The 18,519-nt window shown below is 43.0% G+C and overlaps 1 protein-coding gene and 1 long non-coding RNA gene across 4 annotated transcripts in view; one reads left to right on the forward strand and one right to left on the reverse strand.

The window, feature by feature from the left end:
* The window catches only part of MAP7D2 (MAP7 domain containing 2), an 80,766-nt gene extending 78,615 nt beyond the window's left edge, over positions 1–2,151 (reverse strand). For all 3 annotated transcript variants that reach the window (XM_088160257.1, XM_088160256.1, XM_088160255.1), the window contains exon 1: positions 2,082–2,151. In XM_088160257.1, the coding sequence (XP_088016383.1) occupies positions 2,082–2,124 (43 nt within the window). In that variant the 5' untranslated portion in view covers positions 2,125–2,151. The remainder of the gene's footprint in view (positions 1–2,081) is intronic.
* Positions 2,152–5,893: 3,742 nt separating this feature from the next.
* LOC148224939 (uncharacterized) lies at positions 5,894–8,935 on the forward strand. Its single transcript, XR_015801776.1, has 2 exons — positions 5,894–6,095; positions 6,927–8,935. It is a non-coding gene; the product is annotated as an uncharacterized LOC148224939 (long non-coding RNA).
* The last annotated feature ends 9,584 nt before the right edge of the window (positions 8,936–18,519 follow it).

Raw genomic sequence — 18,519 nt, forward strand, 5'->3', positions numbered from 1 at the left:
TACTGCAGGCTTGCTTGTTACAGCCTGGTCTGGGCAGACAGTCTGAGATGCCCTAGCAATTCCCCCAGCACTGGAGGATCCTACAGACCAAAACTCAGATGCTGCCAGAGAACTACAAAGTTTGGGAAGGGCTACAGTCTCTGCCTGTTGTTGGGGCAGCATCCTTTTGGGGCACAACACTGTGGGAAGGAGCATTTTACTCTGGAACAAAGGTAAGATTCTTCCTGTTCCTATGACCAAGACATACATACAAACATGAATTATGAGAGCATCATTTCCACATCCACATACGTCACATTAGTAGCTGTTGTGCTAGTTACAAAATTGCCAAGTCTCACAAAAAAGAGCCTCATTCTCAATTACAGGAGATCCAAATCCCATCCATACTGCTGTCTGTAACACCCACCACACATACACAATCTTTTACACCACACAATGTATTATCTTCTAGCATACAACTCAAATAACTAATTTGGCCAAGACCACTCTGTACTACCCTCCTTGGGCATTAGTGTTCAAATGCCAATGCTTGACCACAAGTAATTACATTTGTCTGTGCCTGTCCATGCCCTACAACACATGACCCATTTGATACTATCTTTAATTAAAATACATGCTACTTTTCTATGGATTCCCAGTCTAATAGTGGGTGAAAAATAGATTATGTACTAGTCAATATAAAGAGTGAAAGTTATTTGCAACATTTGCCTCTGAAGTTAGAATGTATAAACTAAAAACGAAACCACAAAACCAAAAATGTCTGGGAAAGGTGCAAGTGAATACTGGGAATAATTTCTTATGCTTTAAAAAAGAGGTGAAAAAAATCTTTACAAATATAAATTCTGAACATTAATTCCTCTCGTCTTCCACGTGAAATACTAAAATATGGAGACCTAAGACCTAGAAGTGCCTGACTGCTCAACAGCAACAGTGTTACAGCAAAACACTGCAAGCGTGTGGAGAAGGGTGAGGAACAGCAAACACAGGTGTTGCCAGCTCCTTCCTTAGCTCCTCACACTGCATTACCTCAGAGAAGTCAAAGTCTCAGATTCTCACTCCATAAATTTGGCAGAGTAATCCTTCTTTATCTCCCAAACAATTGTAAAGCTACTTTTAGTCACTACAGTGGCTTACAACAAACGGGGAAATTAATTCCCTCTTATGCATCAGGTTTAGATGGTTTACCATTCACAAACAAGAGGTTCCATACCAGATAATTAAGGTAAAAGTGTAATGAGCACCTGTATGACACCTTAATCACCACTCATCTCATACTCGAGCCCAGGAGAGGTAATATGAAAAGGAGCAGCCAGACCCACCCTAACACCTACACGCGAAGCCAAGGGCCAAGGTCACGACCACCAGCCTTGGCCCCAACATCTCATGGTGCCGGGGAACTGATCCCATGCCAGGTGCTGCTCCGCACATACAGCACAGCAACCTTCACCACATCTCACACGCCCTTTTCACCCTCGGAAATTAAAAGTTATGTTCACCGAGCAGCGAGGAGGGACCTTAACCGGGAGCCGTGCCTTTATAAGGGCTCTGCGTGCGGTGTTCACGCCCGATACCCGCTCAACCAGTTTGCTGCCCGGGCTGGGCAGCACCGGCACGGGCAGGCCCAGGCACCGCCGAGAACGAGCTTTTACAAATCGCAGCCTCCCCGCTCTGCACTTCGGGGCACAGCCGAGCTGCCGCCCGCCCGCCCCGGCAGCACCGCCGGCGGCCGGGGAAATCGCGGCGGCACAAAAGGCACCTCATGGCAAACACCTCCCGCACCACAAAGGGCACGGACGGGGCTCGCCGGGAGCCGCGGGCGGGACCCGCTCCGTGTCCCCTCAGGAGCAGCCGCCCGGCACCGGCACTGCCGCGGCTCCTGCCGGCAGCGGCCGCCCCATCCCTCGAGATGGCGGCCGGACCCGGCGGCACCTGCCAGGGAGCGACCCCCGCCTGACCCTCCTCGGAGCGCCGGCCCCGGGCGGCGACGGACGGGACGGGACGGTGCCGGGGGAAGCCGCCGGATGCGGGCGGGGGAGCCGCCGTCCCCCGGCACCTCAGGGGGCCGCGGCCCCATCCCTTACCTGTGGCCCGCGGGTGGCTGCGCGCAGCCCCCGGCTCCGCCATCTTCCCCGCCGGTGCCGCCGCCGCGTCCCGCCGGGGCGGCTGGGCTGGCTGCGCCCGCGGCCGCCGCACAGGCGCAGTGCCCGCCCCGGCACCTGACGGGGCGGTGAGGGGAGGGGACGGCAGGGGCGGGACGCGACCGGGCCCGCTCGGCGGGGCGGGCCCGGTACCCAGGTGGGGCCGCGCCCACAGCGCCCCGACCTCCGCCCTCAGCGCTCGGGCTGCGGGGCCGCGCTTGGCCAGGGCCGTGGCCGAGCCCCGCTTTGGGTTATCCCTGAGAGCCAAACAACGCGCGCTCTCCGGCTTTCCGGACGGATCCGGCCGTTCTCCCAGATTTTTCCATCCAGGTGTTTGCGTCCGCTGTTTGCAGCCTCGCGCGGCCTCGGATGAATCGCTGGCACCGGGGAAAGGCACAGCCGTGTCCTTCCCTTCCAGCTGCGGTCGCGGTTCCCCCCGCCGGGTCCCTTCGGGCCGGGCTGGCCCTGCAGCGGCAGGACCACTTTGTACTCGGTTTTAGCAGGGACAAATTAACATCATCTTTTTTTCTCCTCATCACTCGCATACTAGTGGTTGAACTCCCCTCCCCAAAATTTTAACACGCACTTTGTGCGCTTCTCTTGCTCCCCCATCACTGGCTTTGCTGTTTCCGGACCGTGTTGGGACCCAGCAGTGCTGCGGGAGCGCACACGGCCGCAGCGCTTGTGGCTTTCGGACAGCTCCTGCTCAAAACGTTGCTAGAACGGTGTTAGATGCCAAAAACCTTATTGACCCATCTTCATTGACAGTTTACCAAAATTTAAGATATATTTAATCCTTCCACTTTTCATTCTTACTCCTTTTGTTTTCTTCTTTTTGCCAAGCAATTTTATTACCTTTATATTCTTTACCTGCAAGTACAGACCACAGTCAATGTAAGAGTAGGGAGGAGGACAGCATTTACTTTGGTATTCCTGATGTATCTCCTAGTAAATCACTATTTCCTAAGAGGCAATTATTCTGTTGGGGTGCTGGGAAACAGTACTTCCATCTACACATTCAAGTGTTTTTCTCATGTTTGGGCTCACACACCTCAATAAAAGTTTAGCTACACAGATCTGGTGCCTATAGTAATAATTATTTATAATGTTGCTTTATCAAAGAAATACTTAATTTTCACTGTTTATAACTGTCAAATTTTAAAGTGTCAAATGATGTTTTCATTTCAGCTGTTTTTCCTGCTAATCCTACATCAAGGGTCTCCACATATTATTCTACCTGTTTAAAGATTAAATTCCATAGTTTTGGTCATATTACAGAAGAAAAACCCCATGTGTCTTACTGTAGCTGTCTCTCCTAATTTCCAGGGGCTCCTTTGGCAACAAAACCAAAAGAAGGAAGAATCTCCTGTAATATTAATTAATCTTTAGCCTATTGCTGTCTGATGAACACAAGGGAAAGAACAGCTGGTCTCGATGCAAGATACATGGGCTTAGTGAGGAAAAGGAAACAGAGAGGATGAATTTCCAGGGCTAGGAAATAGGACAGCAGAGAATGGATGTGGGGCATGAAAAGATGGAGGATTATGGGCAGAAGCTGGAGAAAGGGGTATGAGGGTATTATCTGCAGGGTGGGTATTCAGGCAGTAGCCAGTGGCTGAGAGGACAGGGATGGATGCGGGCCCCGAGGAACATGAGCCCACCAATGCTGGCTCTCGAGTTCTCAAGTGGTGGTGAAGCCCATAAGCACAGCATGTCACTTGGAGAGAGAAGTGTTCTCCTACAAATGTAATTTCCTCTGATAGCTGGTTCACAGCATTCAGACTGGGAGTCATGCAGTGGAAAAAAAAAAAGAAAAAAAACGAGAGATTTTAAAGTAAACTTAAGGAAATTATACAGAAAACATGAAAGCTCTGAAAACAAACCCCTCCCTTACACTATTGTATGTCGTTTGTGATATGAATCGGTTTTTAAATTACCTTTGCAGAGTGGTTTTTTCCACAAGACTCCCGCCTCATTCAATACAAGGATGTCCTTAATTAATGTGTAGTTCTTCAATGTTTGTCCTCATTTTCATCATGTAAAGTGGAATCTTTCATGTCATATTATCTGTACATTCTTCAAACCCTGCCTTGAAGGCAGGTTAATTAATTTCCATGATGACTTTCCTGTGGTAGTCTCATAACTCCTACAAAACATTCATAAATTTAACTTTGTAACAGCCTTCTAAGTTGAAGTAGTACTGTTATCATATTTTCCACACAGGGAAGAGCTAACAGAAGGTAATGTGTCTGGAGTTGTCTGTAGTGGTTTGCAAATTCTTTTATGTTGTGGAGGCTGGTAGGTTGTTTTAAAGCAAGGAATAGTGGATTTAATATAGTGTGCATCCACTAGCATCTCAGAAATAAAAGCATAACTGTTCTTGCTCATGTTTGACTTTAAATACTTTATAGATCTTTAAGCACTAGATGTAGTGGGTTACTTACAATCTACAAAGCTTTGATATACACTTACACCTGGGAGCCAGGAGCTAATTTCAGGCATGTCTGTGTATCCTTCTTTATGACAGATACAGGAACTCCAGGAAATTTTTTAATATTCAACCTTTTAAAAGGAAGTAATGAACAGTTTAATTTTGCCCATGTTTCACAGAACAAGATTATTTTCCTGACTATAGCAGCAAAAAGGGCCTTCCCAGCTGTCTGCATGCTAATCATTGGAGATGTCACCATGTTCCTCCCAAACTCTCCACAGCCCACCTTCCTTTAATGTTCCTTCCTATCAGCAGAAGGAAACCTAGAGGTTGCACATCACCAGGAGCAGTGGGAGGGTCCTCTTTTGAGTGGTAGAGGAAGTATTACACAACTTTTACACAGCCCTATAGCCTTTGGTAGCTGAGGGATGGGATTGGAAAATTTCTCCTCACCTCCTTGGCCAGGAGTGTGAATTATCAGTGCCTTCAAGGGCAGTGAGACAGCAGGGAGAAGCTGTGTGTTTGCTGGGCATTGCCAGCAGCTTCCTGGCATGAATTATAAAGCAGTGCGGGAATTTTCCCAACACACAACTTAATCTCTGTAAGGCACATCACACTGAGCACTCCATTTGGGAAAGTGTTTATAGCAGACACTTTGGTTATTCTGCTTTCTTCATCTGAAGCCCAGTTTGTCCTGCTATGAATGAAGCTCTGGTAACACTTGTTCTAGATTGTATTTTGAAGCATTGTTCTTTTTTTTAAAGTGTGTTGTGCACTGTTAAAATCAACACCACTTTGGATTTCTCTTGTGGAAAACATTTTTCCTCTCATCATACATTTTCAGGAAATGCTGTACTTAAACAGGTCTGTGCAAATAAGCTATGGTAGGTGGTGGTCAACCTAAGCCTATTAAAACGTTAGAGGTAAATCTGTAGAGAAGTAAATTCTTAAAGTCAGTTCAGGGTGCAGACAGAAAAAAGCTGGAGAGACTGATAATTTTTCCACCGTAACAGACATTCAAATAAAAACTGTCAAAAGTGTAAACTAATTTTGAAAATCTTGGCTTCTTTTCTCAGTGCTTTTGAGATGGTGGTATCTATGCAACCAAAGCCTTCCCACCCTAGGAATGTTTCTGAGGGAAAACAGAACAGTCAGTCCTGAGCAAACTAGCCAAATTTACAATGTTGTAAGTCTATGTTGGTCCACAATTTTTGCTGTATTTTGCCATTTTGAATCAATAGCCGAGAGTCTGAGTGCCCAAAAAAAGTAAGGCAAGTAGAATGGCTGCCTGGGGCATTTCAGTTGGAGCAACTGGCCCAATGTCAGGCAAACACTGTGTGTCAGAGATGGTAAATTCACTTCTCCTAGGCAGTATTTGTCTGCTTTAATTTCAAAATCATCCTTCGTTTTCTGAAACTCCTGGAAGTCCAGTGCCTCACAACCTCTGGATGAAATTCAGTGCTCAGACCAAAGTATTTTTGCAAGCAGTGCAAAGTCATCTGAAGAAAAGTGCTCCTCTTCATCAGGTAAGTTTGTGTTCTCTGAGATAAACAGAACATGACTCAGAAGCTAGAAAGAGTGTTTGAGCACATGTTTCAGAAACTGAAGAAAGGTGGTGGGTATAACTAAATATAGCTGTTCCTGATTGTTGAAATATTAACTCAGCATCTTAAGCATTCCCCTAAAATAGATGACAAGGGCACGGAGGGGGAATGGCTTTAAGCTGAAAGAGGGTAGGTTTAGATTAGATAGTGGGAAGAAATTGTTTGTTGTGAGGGTGGTGAGGTACATGGACACATTGCCCAGAGAAGCTGTGGATGCCCTGTTCCTGGAAATGCTCAAGGCCAAGTTGGATGGAGACTTGAGCAACTCAGTCTAGTGGAAGGTGTCCCTGCTCACCACAGCGGGGTTGGACTAGATGAGCTCTAAAAGGTCACTTCCAACTCAAATTCTATGTTCTATGAAATGACAGAAACACTCATGGAGTAATTGATGATAAAAAATCTCCATCACAAAAGACTAATCTTTAAAAAAATCATGGGTACTGAGTCAATAAACTGAGGATCATTGTGATAACAGAGAAAATATTTTTTTCCAGTAGCTTGAGACTTTCTATAGAACGTGTTGGTGGTAGCAGTCTTGAAGGTAGATACCAACAATAAAATGTTGCTCTCTTTCAAAACCACTGTTTTGAAATCAGAACGCATGGTTGTATTTCTGAAGGACTACTACCCGTTAGTCAAAAATACTTTTATAAAAATAGTTAATTTGCTCAGATGAAATGGCTTCAATTTCTGTTTGTCTCTCACTGTTTAAGAAGCCACAGATACTCACAGGTATTAAACTTGCCTTTTTAGGTTCCCCTGATGAAGAGCAGGAACAATGTACAACTCAGTCCAGAAAAACTTGAACTACATCTGTCTGCTTTATTTTTGTGTATTTCCATATCTAAGAACTGTCATTCAGTGAGTAATATCAGCCTAGTGTTAAAATATTTTTTAGGATGAATCATAATGGATTGCCTTTGTATTTATTATTTGACATGTGAAAAGTATATTATTTCTCCTTCACGTGAAAGTAGGTTTGTTAAAACATTGTTAAATGTTAAATTGTTAAATCACACACTCCAACATCCTGTGCCATATGTGATTTTTTTGTACTTCCCAGATGCCTTAGACTAGGGGAATATTTTCCCCACTTGTCTCACACTTTCATCCTTTGAAGTTCAGTCATAACTATTTGATTTGGAAAAAGTTGGCACTAACAGGGTTGATCTTCACAAAAATAAGTGAAAATAGAGCAAGAGAGGAACTCTCTCATCACCTTGTCCTTTGTTATTTACTGACAGCAGAGGCATTTTAAGTCATGTACAAACATAGCCCTGTATACACACCCTGCTTTGCTGAGCATGATAATGGAATAAACAGTAGTGGAATGCAGCGCAAACCTATTTCATATTGATTTTAACTGATTTAAACTGAATATTTTGTTATCAGTATTTCATTGAAAGAGTGATATCTATTATTTATCCTGTAAATAAGTCCTTAAATATTTGCCACCAAATATCTGCTATTCTCCTCCAGATTCAAAACCTTGTGAGCCATGAATCTTAAGAGCTGTGTTACTAATTGCTTTGCAGATTTGTCGGCAGGCATCATTGGGGAATATGAACAAGTTCGATTTTAATGAGTTCTCGATTGCTTTTGATTCTGGGATGCAACTAAAGGTTATTTACTGCAGTATTAGGCAAAGAAAAGGCAAAAGCTCTGTCAGCTTTTCATTCTTTAAGAGGATGTGACACGGTCTTATCTTTGCTAGGAGAGGCAGGAGATAGGTCTTGCTTTCGAAAGGAAGAATGTCTGCCCTGCAGCCATAGAAATATTTTTCTGTTTCTCTTCACCACCTGCTGAAGTGATTGATATTTGCCTGAAGGATTTGCAGTTATTTGTAGTACTTTTGTTTAACTGCACCAGGATACTTTGCCAGGAAGTGGAATATTCTTCCCTCAGCAGTACCTCAATTAAATATGCAGGAAAAGATTTTGTTGTATAAGAGAGAAGCATGGACAGGAATGTTCCTGCCTCAGATTGATAACGAACTGTTCTCAAGTTCATGGAATATCAAATCCTAAGATGTTTCTATCCTGATTGAATGCCTAAAATAGCATTAAACTAATCAAGTTTAGTTATAATTGAATAATAATTGTATTGCATCAGATGTCAGTCAGTCAATAGAGAATTAGTTTTTTATACTTTCTTTGGTTAAACTAGCATCCCAGGTATAATAAATCCAGTCACTTCGAAGAGAAGGGAAATCATGACTACCCTGGTGTCCTGGGGTGACTTTACGACGCTGAATTGTATCCCCATTCGTCTGTTTAGCCCAGAAATAAGTTTTGCACCTTTAAAACTAGATCTGAGAGTGATGTGGGGGAGAAGGAAAGGCGGCGGGATTTTTTCGCGGCTGTGTTCGAAAATAAAGATAAGAGCTTCAGCTGGGTCTCGGTGTGTTGTCTGCAGCACGGACAGCGGGAGAGAGCTCTCCTTTGCTTTTAGTTAGCCTTTTTAGCTGGCTGAGGCAGAGCAGTTCCCCGGACTGTGACTTTTCTTTTTCTTGGCACTGATCAGCCCTGCTCCGGACTGAAAAGCACCGGGAGCTCTCACCTCTGTCCCACCGGGGCCAGGACGCGGCATTTTCCAGCAGGAGGGACCGAGAGAGACTGAGCAAACTGAGCTACACTCCACGGAAAGGACTTTCTGAATTTACCATCTCTTCAGAACAGCGAGAGGTTTTATTGTGTAATATTCTTTTTTTTATGCTTGTGAATACTTCGCTTGCTAAATAAACAAGCTCTTTTCCACTTTTCTCCAAGGAAATCTTTTCCCAAACGAGTGAGGGAAGGGCCGCTTGAATCTTTTTCTGGAGGGGCCCCTTTGGAAGTTTCCTCCCAAATTTGCCCTAAATCAGGACACCTGGGGATGCAAAACCTCTGCAACATATAGACCAGGTAGTCCAAAAATTCATGTGGTCTTGAGATTACACAAGTTTATGAGTAGCACTGCATCTGCACAGCCAGACTGCCTCGCAGGCACAGTGAGACCGTTTGGATGCTCTGTGCTCACCACTTCCCACATGCCTGGTAAGTCCAGTGCCTCAGCCCCTCTGAGCACTGTCCAGAAGATAACTATGGGAGAGACATGATAATTCTAGGAGACAAATCTGCTTCTATAACTAATTTTCAATGATTTTTTAAAATAATAAACATTCATGAATTTTTAACCTTTTAGTAATCTATGACAGACCCACATGTAATTTAAGAACATATTTAATGCCTGCCCAGCATAGGGAAGTAGAAATCAAATTCTGATTACTTTTATTGAAAGAGAGAAAGAACATGGTAAAATATGAGGATTTTATTTACTCTTATAATCAATTTTGCATTCTTCCTTAAATTCCACAGACAAGGAGTGTGCCATGTGACTTGGCACACTCAGACATAGAGGAAGCAACGCTGGTCCCAGTCATTCTGTGGCTGCTTCAAAGCATGATAAATCAGGCTATGCCTGGAGATGGTTATAGCCTGAAGGCCTCCTGGTTATTAAAATGAGATCAATAATTTTTAAGCAAGCAGTGTTTGAAAAATGGTTGAGCTGAATCTGAAATCAATCAGTATAAAATATTATACCAGGCATTTTAACACAAAAGGGGAGGGTCTATTGTTAAAACTTGTTCATCAAGAATGAAATGGATTTTCAGGCTGAGCTCCACTGACTTCAACACAGCTACAACAAATTACTCAGTATGTCTCTGAAGAGAAAAGTCAGTTACTTTAGTTTATAATGTGTAAACACTTGATAAAAAATCCTAACTAGATATGCTGAATAGATAAAATGACAACTTCAAGCAGTCTCATGGAGATGCATTTAGATCAAACTTCAATAAACATCAGATATTAATCAAACATTAGTTTACCTTAATTTCACAGGTTAAAGATCACTCTCATGAACAATTAAGCACCCATTTTCTGCCTCCCTGCCAATCCAATCATGGAACATGCTGCTTCCTCTAGATTCGAATTTTATAGGAATTACAACTCACCAAATACAGTGTATGCTTTTGGTACGTGTCTATAAACCTTTGTAGCCAACATAAGAGAGACCAAAATAAAAAAAAAAAAAAGGTTAATTGCTAGTTATTGAATAAAAACAGGCATGAGAGAAATGTCGAAATAGTGTCGAGGATGGTCCCAAATGCATAATGCTGTTTTTGTAGCCATTTTGTGTATTTTCTGAATTCTAGTTCATCAACTTTCCCTCTCCTCCCACTAAAAATCAGAATTATATGTAGCATGTATTTTCTAAATTCTCTCTTTTATATATATTTACTGCATATTAGAATGTTTGAAGTTTGTTTTTAAATTAATTTGTGATATTTATGACAGAAGTTACTTTGTCTTCAATCTCAATTTGAGGATACAACCGGATGCAACTATCACAATTAATTGGGGAAAATTGGAAAATTATGATGGCTAAAACCAGCGTTTCTATTCAATGAGAATTCTGACATTTCAGAATTTCTTTTAATTTCATATTGAAGTAATGGGAATTACTTTCTTGTAGTTAAAAATATTTAATAATACTACAAACTTCTTCTTTCTATGGCAAAGTTTTCATAGCACTCTTGCATATCTTCTCACTGCAGTGTAGTGGTCTCTTTTTTCAGCACTTTCAGGAATAGCTCTTACAATGTTATATCTCCATATTTATAGAGACACTAAAGGTACTTATTTTCTTTTCCAATTGGCACGACAGACATCTACACCCTTGTCTAAATCAACTCCCAGGTTTTCTTGTATATTGCAGGCTCTCTGATACTCCAGTACAGTACAGTATTTTTTCTAACTTTTTCTAAACAATCTTTACTTAAACATGACTCCTGCTATTCACACCATCCCTTTCCTTTCTCTGAAGTAATTAATGTAAAATGCTGTTTCACCATCTTTTTTTTTCTCCTCCATCCTTCCTAAATTATGCATGTAATTCCATCCTATTATTCCAGCCACAATTGCTAATCTGCCACACTTATCTGTGTTAGCTAGTTTTGTATTCTGATACAATAGTTTTGGATGCTCTGTTTTGTTTTACCAATCCAGTATCTTCATGCTGGCCACCACAAGAGGCTAATTTTTAGCCAGCATTTTTCCACTCTGTGTATCAGTATTGGCACTTTCATTCCTCTGACCTTTTGATACTCCTTTCTCACTACATTATCATCATGCAGATTAAATGAACCTTTCCCAGCTTTGTTCCCTACTTTAAAATTTAAGCTTTCATCAATCAAATTAGCCTTGATCCCAGTCCAGACCTCAAACTATTCTGTGTGTGCATGTGCAAGATCCTCTTCCAAGAATGTTTGCCAATGGCAGACCAACCCTAAGCCTTCCTACAGGTCATCTGTTGGTCTTCCCTAGTTGCACCTTCCTTCTTTAAAAAACAAAAGAATCCCATTCATTTTTATTGATATTGTGTTAATCACATTTCACTGGGTTATAATTTAAAACTTTTTTCCATCTCTTCCTGCTAGCTGCCAATTGCTTCTGCAGTTGGAGCAATTTTTCCATGTTCATTCATAAGTCTTGACCTACTGGAACAAAAGTGTACAAGAGTCAGAATGACCATCTCTTTTATGTGATTTTGATTAGCCAAACTAAAAAAAAAAGTATTTTAATGTCCCAAGTAAATCATTACCACTTGACAGACAAAAAACACCCAGAGTGTGAGGCACCTAGTGTCAAAAACAGGAATGCCAAATCCCAGCTGGAGCTGAGACTGCCGAGGGGCACTGGTTGGAACAAAGCAGATTCTGAAGATTGCTAATTGGAGAAGCAAGTTCAGGGAAAATGGACTTCTACTGACAGAGGCCGTGTGACAACAGGTATTGACAAAAAAGCTGATGAACTCAGTGCCTTTTTTCTGCCTCTGTCTTCAGAGCCAAAGCCAGCTCCTCAACTCCTGCCTGTACAGACACAACTGGGGAGGGAACTGGGCAGCCAGCAACAGAAGAGCAGGAGGTTAGAGAAGCTCTGTGTATTCAGATCCACTGGGCTGGATGGGAATCACCCCAAGCTTACTGGTAGATCTGGTGGGCCTGACTGTGAAGCCACTATCAATCATCATCCTTAAAAAATGGCAAGAAGGAAGATGGGAATCATAGAATCACAGGATGGTTTGGGTTGGAAGGGGTTGAGGATGGGAGAGTTGCCCTCTGGATGGGCCGCTCGGCCACATCTCAGTCAACAGAAAGATCAGGGAGCAATAATCAGTGGAGTCAGCCTAGGAGGGCAAACCATGTTTGACCTGCTGAGTGCCTGCAGTGATGAAATGTCTGGCCCTGTGGGCAAGGGCAGAGTGGTGGCTGCAACAGACTTTGGTTTGAATATGGCTTTTGACAAAACCTTCCCCACCCTTCCCCTCTGGAAATAGCAGAAGTGTGGACTAGACAAACTACCTGTTTGGATGAATTGGAAGCTGTAAGGATAGCAATCACTAACTTAGTATTTGGTTGGTAATCAGCAGAACAGACTGGGCTCAATACTGGCACCCATATCCAGGGCCTTGATCAACAACCTGGCTGCAGTGCAGAGCTCATTCTGAGCAGGTAAGACTGAGGTCGGGGAGCAGCTCTGGTTCAACCCAGAAGGTTGCTGAACCAGAAAGTACCTGAAAAGCTTAAGGATTATGGAGACATCATGATTCTTATAGAAGTATGAAGTTCTGCCCCTGGAACAGCTGGAATTGCCAGGTATGGGTGCAGAGTGGGAAGTGGCTGGCAAGGTCACAGTCCTGTGGGTTACACCACACACCAGGGTGAACAGGAACCTGTGGGTAGCTAGGCTGAAAGGATAGTGCAGGAGGAAATCTTCTCCAATGACTTGCAGCTGAACTGATTACCAAGGAGTGGAAACATCTGTGCCTGGCCAATCAGTTTGGGGGATATAAAAGAGTGGGTTAGCTGACCACCAGTTACAGGCACTTGCCTGAATGAGAGTCTGCTGGAGTAAAAGCAGGAGGCTGCTGTACTGTGCACAGGTAAGGGATATGCAGTTGTGTGAGGGACAAACAGGGTTAGGTGTCCAGGAAAGGGACACCTTGGGTTTAGCCAGTCGTGCAGAGTGAAAGAAGGAGTTAGAGCTATGTGGAACTGCCTGTAAGACAAGGAATCAGTACTGTGGGAAGTTGCCACAATAAGAGAAGGAGACAGAGTTGTCTGAGAGAGGTCAATAAGAGAAGGAGTGAGAGTTGTAAGGTAAGAAGCTCATTAAGAGGAGAACACATGTAGAGCTTGCTAGTAAAGGACTGTTGGTGATGCTGGCTGTGTCTGTCTTGACGTAACTGCAACAGGAACCTATGGCTCTTCTGGAAGGAGGCTTCCACTGGGGTGCATTAGAGGCATGGCCAGCACATCACAGGGCATTTGCTGATAATCTCTTCTGGGTACTGGTGATGCCATGCCTTTAGTAGTTTTGGATACCTCTGATCAAGACAGACAGGGCAAGATTAGAGTATGTTCAGTGGAGGGCTGATAAAAGAGTCATTGAGGAGAGGCTGAAGGTACTGGACCTAGCTGGTAGAAAGGAAGCCATGAAGCAACATAGCATCAGTCTACAAGCGTTTGAAGGATCATTAGGAAAACGTCAGAGCTGAACTCTTCTTATCACTGCAGCTGGTTTGACAGAGTAATTGCCACAGTTACAACTTGGGAGGTTCAGACCAAACATCAGAAAATAAAATCAATGAGTAGCTGGGCAGTAGAACAGGCTGTCCAGAGCAGTGGAGGAATTTCTGTTAGTGAGGATCTTCTAGGCTTGGGCAAAGCCAAGGTTGACATAGTCTAGTACTGACCTGGTCCAACTGAAAAAACAGCCTTCAGAGGTACCTTTCAACCAACATTTTGATGTTCTTGCAGCAGGTCTCAGGTCTTCACATCTTATTAATAAAGCCTATTATTAAAATAATCTATTTATTAACTTGTTTGGTTTCATGAGTGGTAGTAAAAGATTGTCACCTAGCCTGTTTGGAAAGAGAAGACCCAATATATGGGAAACACCTTGGTGAGTTGCCTAACTGGGACAACATCTCTCACCAACCTACTTTATGGAGCTAGAAATGTAGCAAGAGATTTCCACTAAGGAAAGGCTTTCAAGTCACAATTCTACTCCACGTTCCCTTGCCCTGGTGCCCATTTGTCTTCCCAGCTTAGTTGACTTGGGCGTCCACCACATTAAAATACGAATATAAACTCAGCTGCTCCTTCCAGTGTATCTGAAACAAATAGTAATTAGCCTTTCTCTGGCTTTCTGTTATCAAAGCAGTATCCAACTTATTCTGTAGAAAATGATTTGATATAAATAGGCATATTCTGTAGTGAACTATATTGATTCCATAACACCTCAGCCCAGTAGATTCACAGACTGATCCCACCACCAAGAGAACTTTTTTTGGGAAACAGTAACCTGCTTGTGTTCTATTTAGAACTGTGAATCTTTTACCCCCACTCTCAGTGGGTAGTTTAGATCCATATATGCCATGCATCTGAATAATTTCTTGTATTATGGATTTGATCTGGGTCCAGTATTCAAAGTTTCAGTGGAGAAATGGTAGGACATGATGTATCTAAATGGGAGGAGCAGAGCAGCCATATTTGGAGAAATTAAAACCAGAAGATATCTGATGGACTACACCTAACCCACATGAAAGATGAAAATAATGTAACTTTATGGAAGTTTTGCAGAGCTGCCTTTAGATATTTGTCATATATGTCAAAACTTGAGGAAACATATTAATCAAACATTAACTAACCTTAATTCCAAAGCTTAAAGTTCACTGTCACATAAAACTAAGGATGAGGTTTTTTTACCTCCTTGCAATTCATGGAATGTGTTGCTTCTTCTAGATTTGAATTATGTAAGTTATAACAGCATAAAGCTGTCTGATGCCATTGTGAGGTCACCCTCACTAATCTCTGAAAGGTGTCAGTGATCATGGGAGGTTCCTTGGGACTGGGAAAAAAAAACAAATGTCACTGCTTCCTTCAAGATGGGCAAAAATGAGGATCCAAGAACCTACAGGGCAGCCAGTCCCACCTCAGACCCTGGGAAAGTGATGTTGTGAATGATTTCTAAACACATGAAAGAGAACAAGGTGTTGAGGAGTAGTGAGGGTTGATGTACAAAGTGGAGATTATGCCTCCCTATGATGAGATCATGTAAGTGACCTGGTGGAGGAAGGGAGAGCAGTGGGTGCTGTCTATACTGGCTTTTAACACTGTCTCTCATAACGTCCTTGTAGAGAAATGATAAAATAGGTACAAAATCAATGGACTGAATACTGACTGAACTGCTGGGCTCAAAGGGTTGTGATCAGAGACGTGAACTCAAGATTGAGGTCAGTCACTTGTGGTGTAACCCCGGATTTAATACTGCATAACATCTTCATTAATGGCCTGGATGATGAGACAGACTGCACCCATTGCAGATGACACAAAACTGGGAGGAGTAGGCGATGCATCTGATGAGTGTGCTGCCATTCACAGGGACTCTGACTGGAGAAATCAGTCAACAGAATCCTTGTAAAGTTCAAGAGAGGAAAATGCCATGTCCTGCACCTGGGGAGAAAAAGTGAAGTACCTGAGGATGGACTGAAACACTATGTCTGATCTCCTTTTTTCTTTTGTTGAAGTCCATGCAGTAGAAATCTCCTTTTACCTTCCCTTGTCTCATGCAGTACCTGATAAAGCAGTTCAGTAAAAGCTGGTGCTGTTTGAACCACTGGTGACTGTTGTTCCTACTCACCTGCCCGTGACAGTGGGTACTTGGCCATGGAAGGGTTCTTCAATTCTATTCACTTAGAATACTGAGCTGAAGAATCTTTTGTCTTAAGTATTGCAGATGGAAAACTATGGCTTTAGGGATTGCTGACACTAAGGCAGTGACAAATAAATAGGGTTTTGGATTAGACAATAGAATAGTTCACATTAGAAAGGAATTTTAAAATAATCTATTTCAAACCCACCCCCCAATAAGCAGAGACATCCTCAGCTAGACCAGGTTGCCCAGAGCCCTGTCCAACTTGACCTGGAATGTTTCCAGGGATGAAGTATCCAACACCTCTCTGGGCAAACTGTTCAGTGTTTCATCACTCACATTGTAAAAAACTTCTGCTTTACAGCTAGTTTAAAACTAAATTATTTTAGTTTAGAACCATTTTTCCTTGTCCTATTGCAACATGCCCTGCTAAAAACTTCATCCTCATCCTTCTTTTAAGCCCCTTTTAAAACTAGAAGGCTGCCAGAAAGTGTCTCCAGAGCCTTCTCCAGGCTAAACAGTCCAAACTCTCTCAACCTTTATTCATAAGGAGAGGTACTTCTGCCCTGGGATTGTAGTTGTGGCCCTCCCATGGACCAACAGATCCATGCTTTTCCTGTGCTGAGGACCCCAGAGCTGGAAGCAGTACTCAGGTGGGGTTTCACCAGAGCAAAGTAGAGGGGCAAAATTCTCTCTGCCCACACTGCTTTTAGATTCCATGGTTGTTTTTCTGAGCTGCAAGCTGCACATTGCCCATTTGCATCCAGCTTTCCATCCACAAGTATTCTTGAGTCCTTCTCAGCAGGACTGCTCTCAATCTGTTCATCTCCCAGCCTCTGTTGATACTGGGGTTGCTTCAGCCCAGGTGCAGCCCTTTGCATTTAATCTTGTTAAACCTCATGAGATTCCCATGGCCACTCCTTGAGCTTGACCAGGTCCCTCTGGATGGCATCCCATCCTTCAGGTGTGGCAACCACACCACTCAGCTTGGTGTCATCTGCAAACTCGGTGAGGGTGCACTTGATCCCACCATGTCATCAATGTAGACATTAAACAGCACTGGTTCTGGTACTGAGGGACAGCCTTTGACACTGTTCTCCATCTGGGCACTGAGCCACTGAACACTGCCCTCTAGATGAGACCATGCAACCAATTTCTCATCCACCAAATACTCAAATCCAGACAGACAGAGAGGAGATTAAAATGGGGCTGGGACAGAGAGAGTCTCAGAATAACAATTAAATTATTCCAGCAGTTGCACTTATTTCCTCCCTAGAAGAAAGGCTGCAAGCTAATTATATTAAAGGATGAACAAGTGATCCTACAGAATGAACACTCAAACTGATTATAGGCTTAAGAAAAATACTTTGTTTAAACACGAACTTAAAAATAACTCCAGTACCTCACAGCTCAAGCAAGTACACCTTTGAAAGTCCTTCTGGTATGAGAAATACATCCTATTCTCTATACCAGAATTTACTTTTCTGAGCTGGGATTCAATAGATATAAATCACACCTTTGAAGCTTAGCTCCAAGATTTCCAAACATTTTGAGATCTGTCTGTGGTTATGACAGTAACCAGTACCGTAATCTATGGTGCAGTTTTCAGTGGAGTTACAGGCACTTCTAATTGTGCTGAAGATATAACCTAGTTTACAAAGAAAATTTAAAAAGAGAACCTCTACATTTTTTATGCAATACTTCCCAATTGTATTTTTCCATTTCTGCTCAGTCAATTGCTCAGTTACCTTCTCTAACAGAGAGGTGAGTCAGGAGTTCTCAGATCCTTAGAGTCAAGTTCTAATCTTGTGATTCAAATCAAGTGCTTCAACAGCCCAGCAGTGGATTAAAAAGTCATAGACCAGATGCCTGGTTCAGAAGTGAGTTTCAGTTTCTTCAGCAGTGAAGAACACTGTTATGCTGACACTGCATCCAAAGCATTGTGTCCATTTTGGGGCTCCCCAACATAAGAAAAATGAGCACAAATGACTAACAAGATTGAAGGAACTGGAGCACGATACTGGGGAGACAGTCATACATCTGGACTTGCTTGGCCCGGAGAAAATGAATAATGAGGGGAAATCTTACTCCTTTCTGCAACTACATAATTGAGGTGGAGGCAAAGAGAGAGCCAGACTCTTCTTGGCTGCACATCATGAGTGAACAAGAGGCAATGGACACAACTCAGGGCACAGGACATTCCAAATGAGACGCAAGAAAGTTATTTGTTGTCAAACTCTGGAATAGATTTTCCAGAGAAGCTGTGGAACCTCCAACCTTGAAAATACTAAAAAGGTAACAAGGACAAAGCCATGAGCAACCTGCTCTAACTTGACTTGCTTTGCACAGAACACTGGACTTGCAAGCCCCAGGGGTCCCTTCCAACCTATGCAATTCTGTGAGTCAAAAAGCTGCTTGAGGTCCGGATATACCACCAGCTCACAGCAGTATCTGTGCCTCCACTCCTCAGTGCATTTTTCCTTCAGCTTGGCAGCTTGGCTGGCACTAACACAAATGGAACAGTGAAGTGACCCAGATTCAAAACAGGTTTCAAAAAAAAAAAGAAAAGTTTTCTTTAGTAACTAAAC

The sequence above is a fragment of the Sturnus vulgaris genome, chromosome 2 (assembly GCF_052056855.1).
Source record: "Sturnus vulgaris isolate bStuVul1 chromosome 2, bStuVul1.hap1, whole genome shotgun sequence".
Taxonomy (NCBI): domain Eukaryota; kingdom Metazoa; phylum Chordata; class Aves; order Passeriformes; family Sturnidae; genus Sturnus; species Sturnus vulgaris.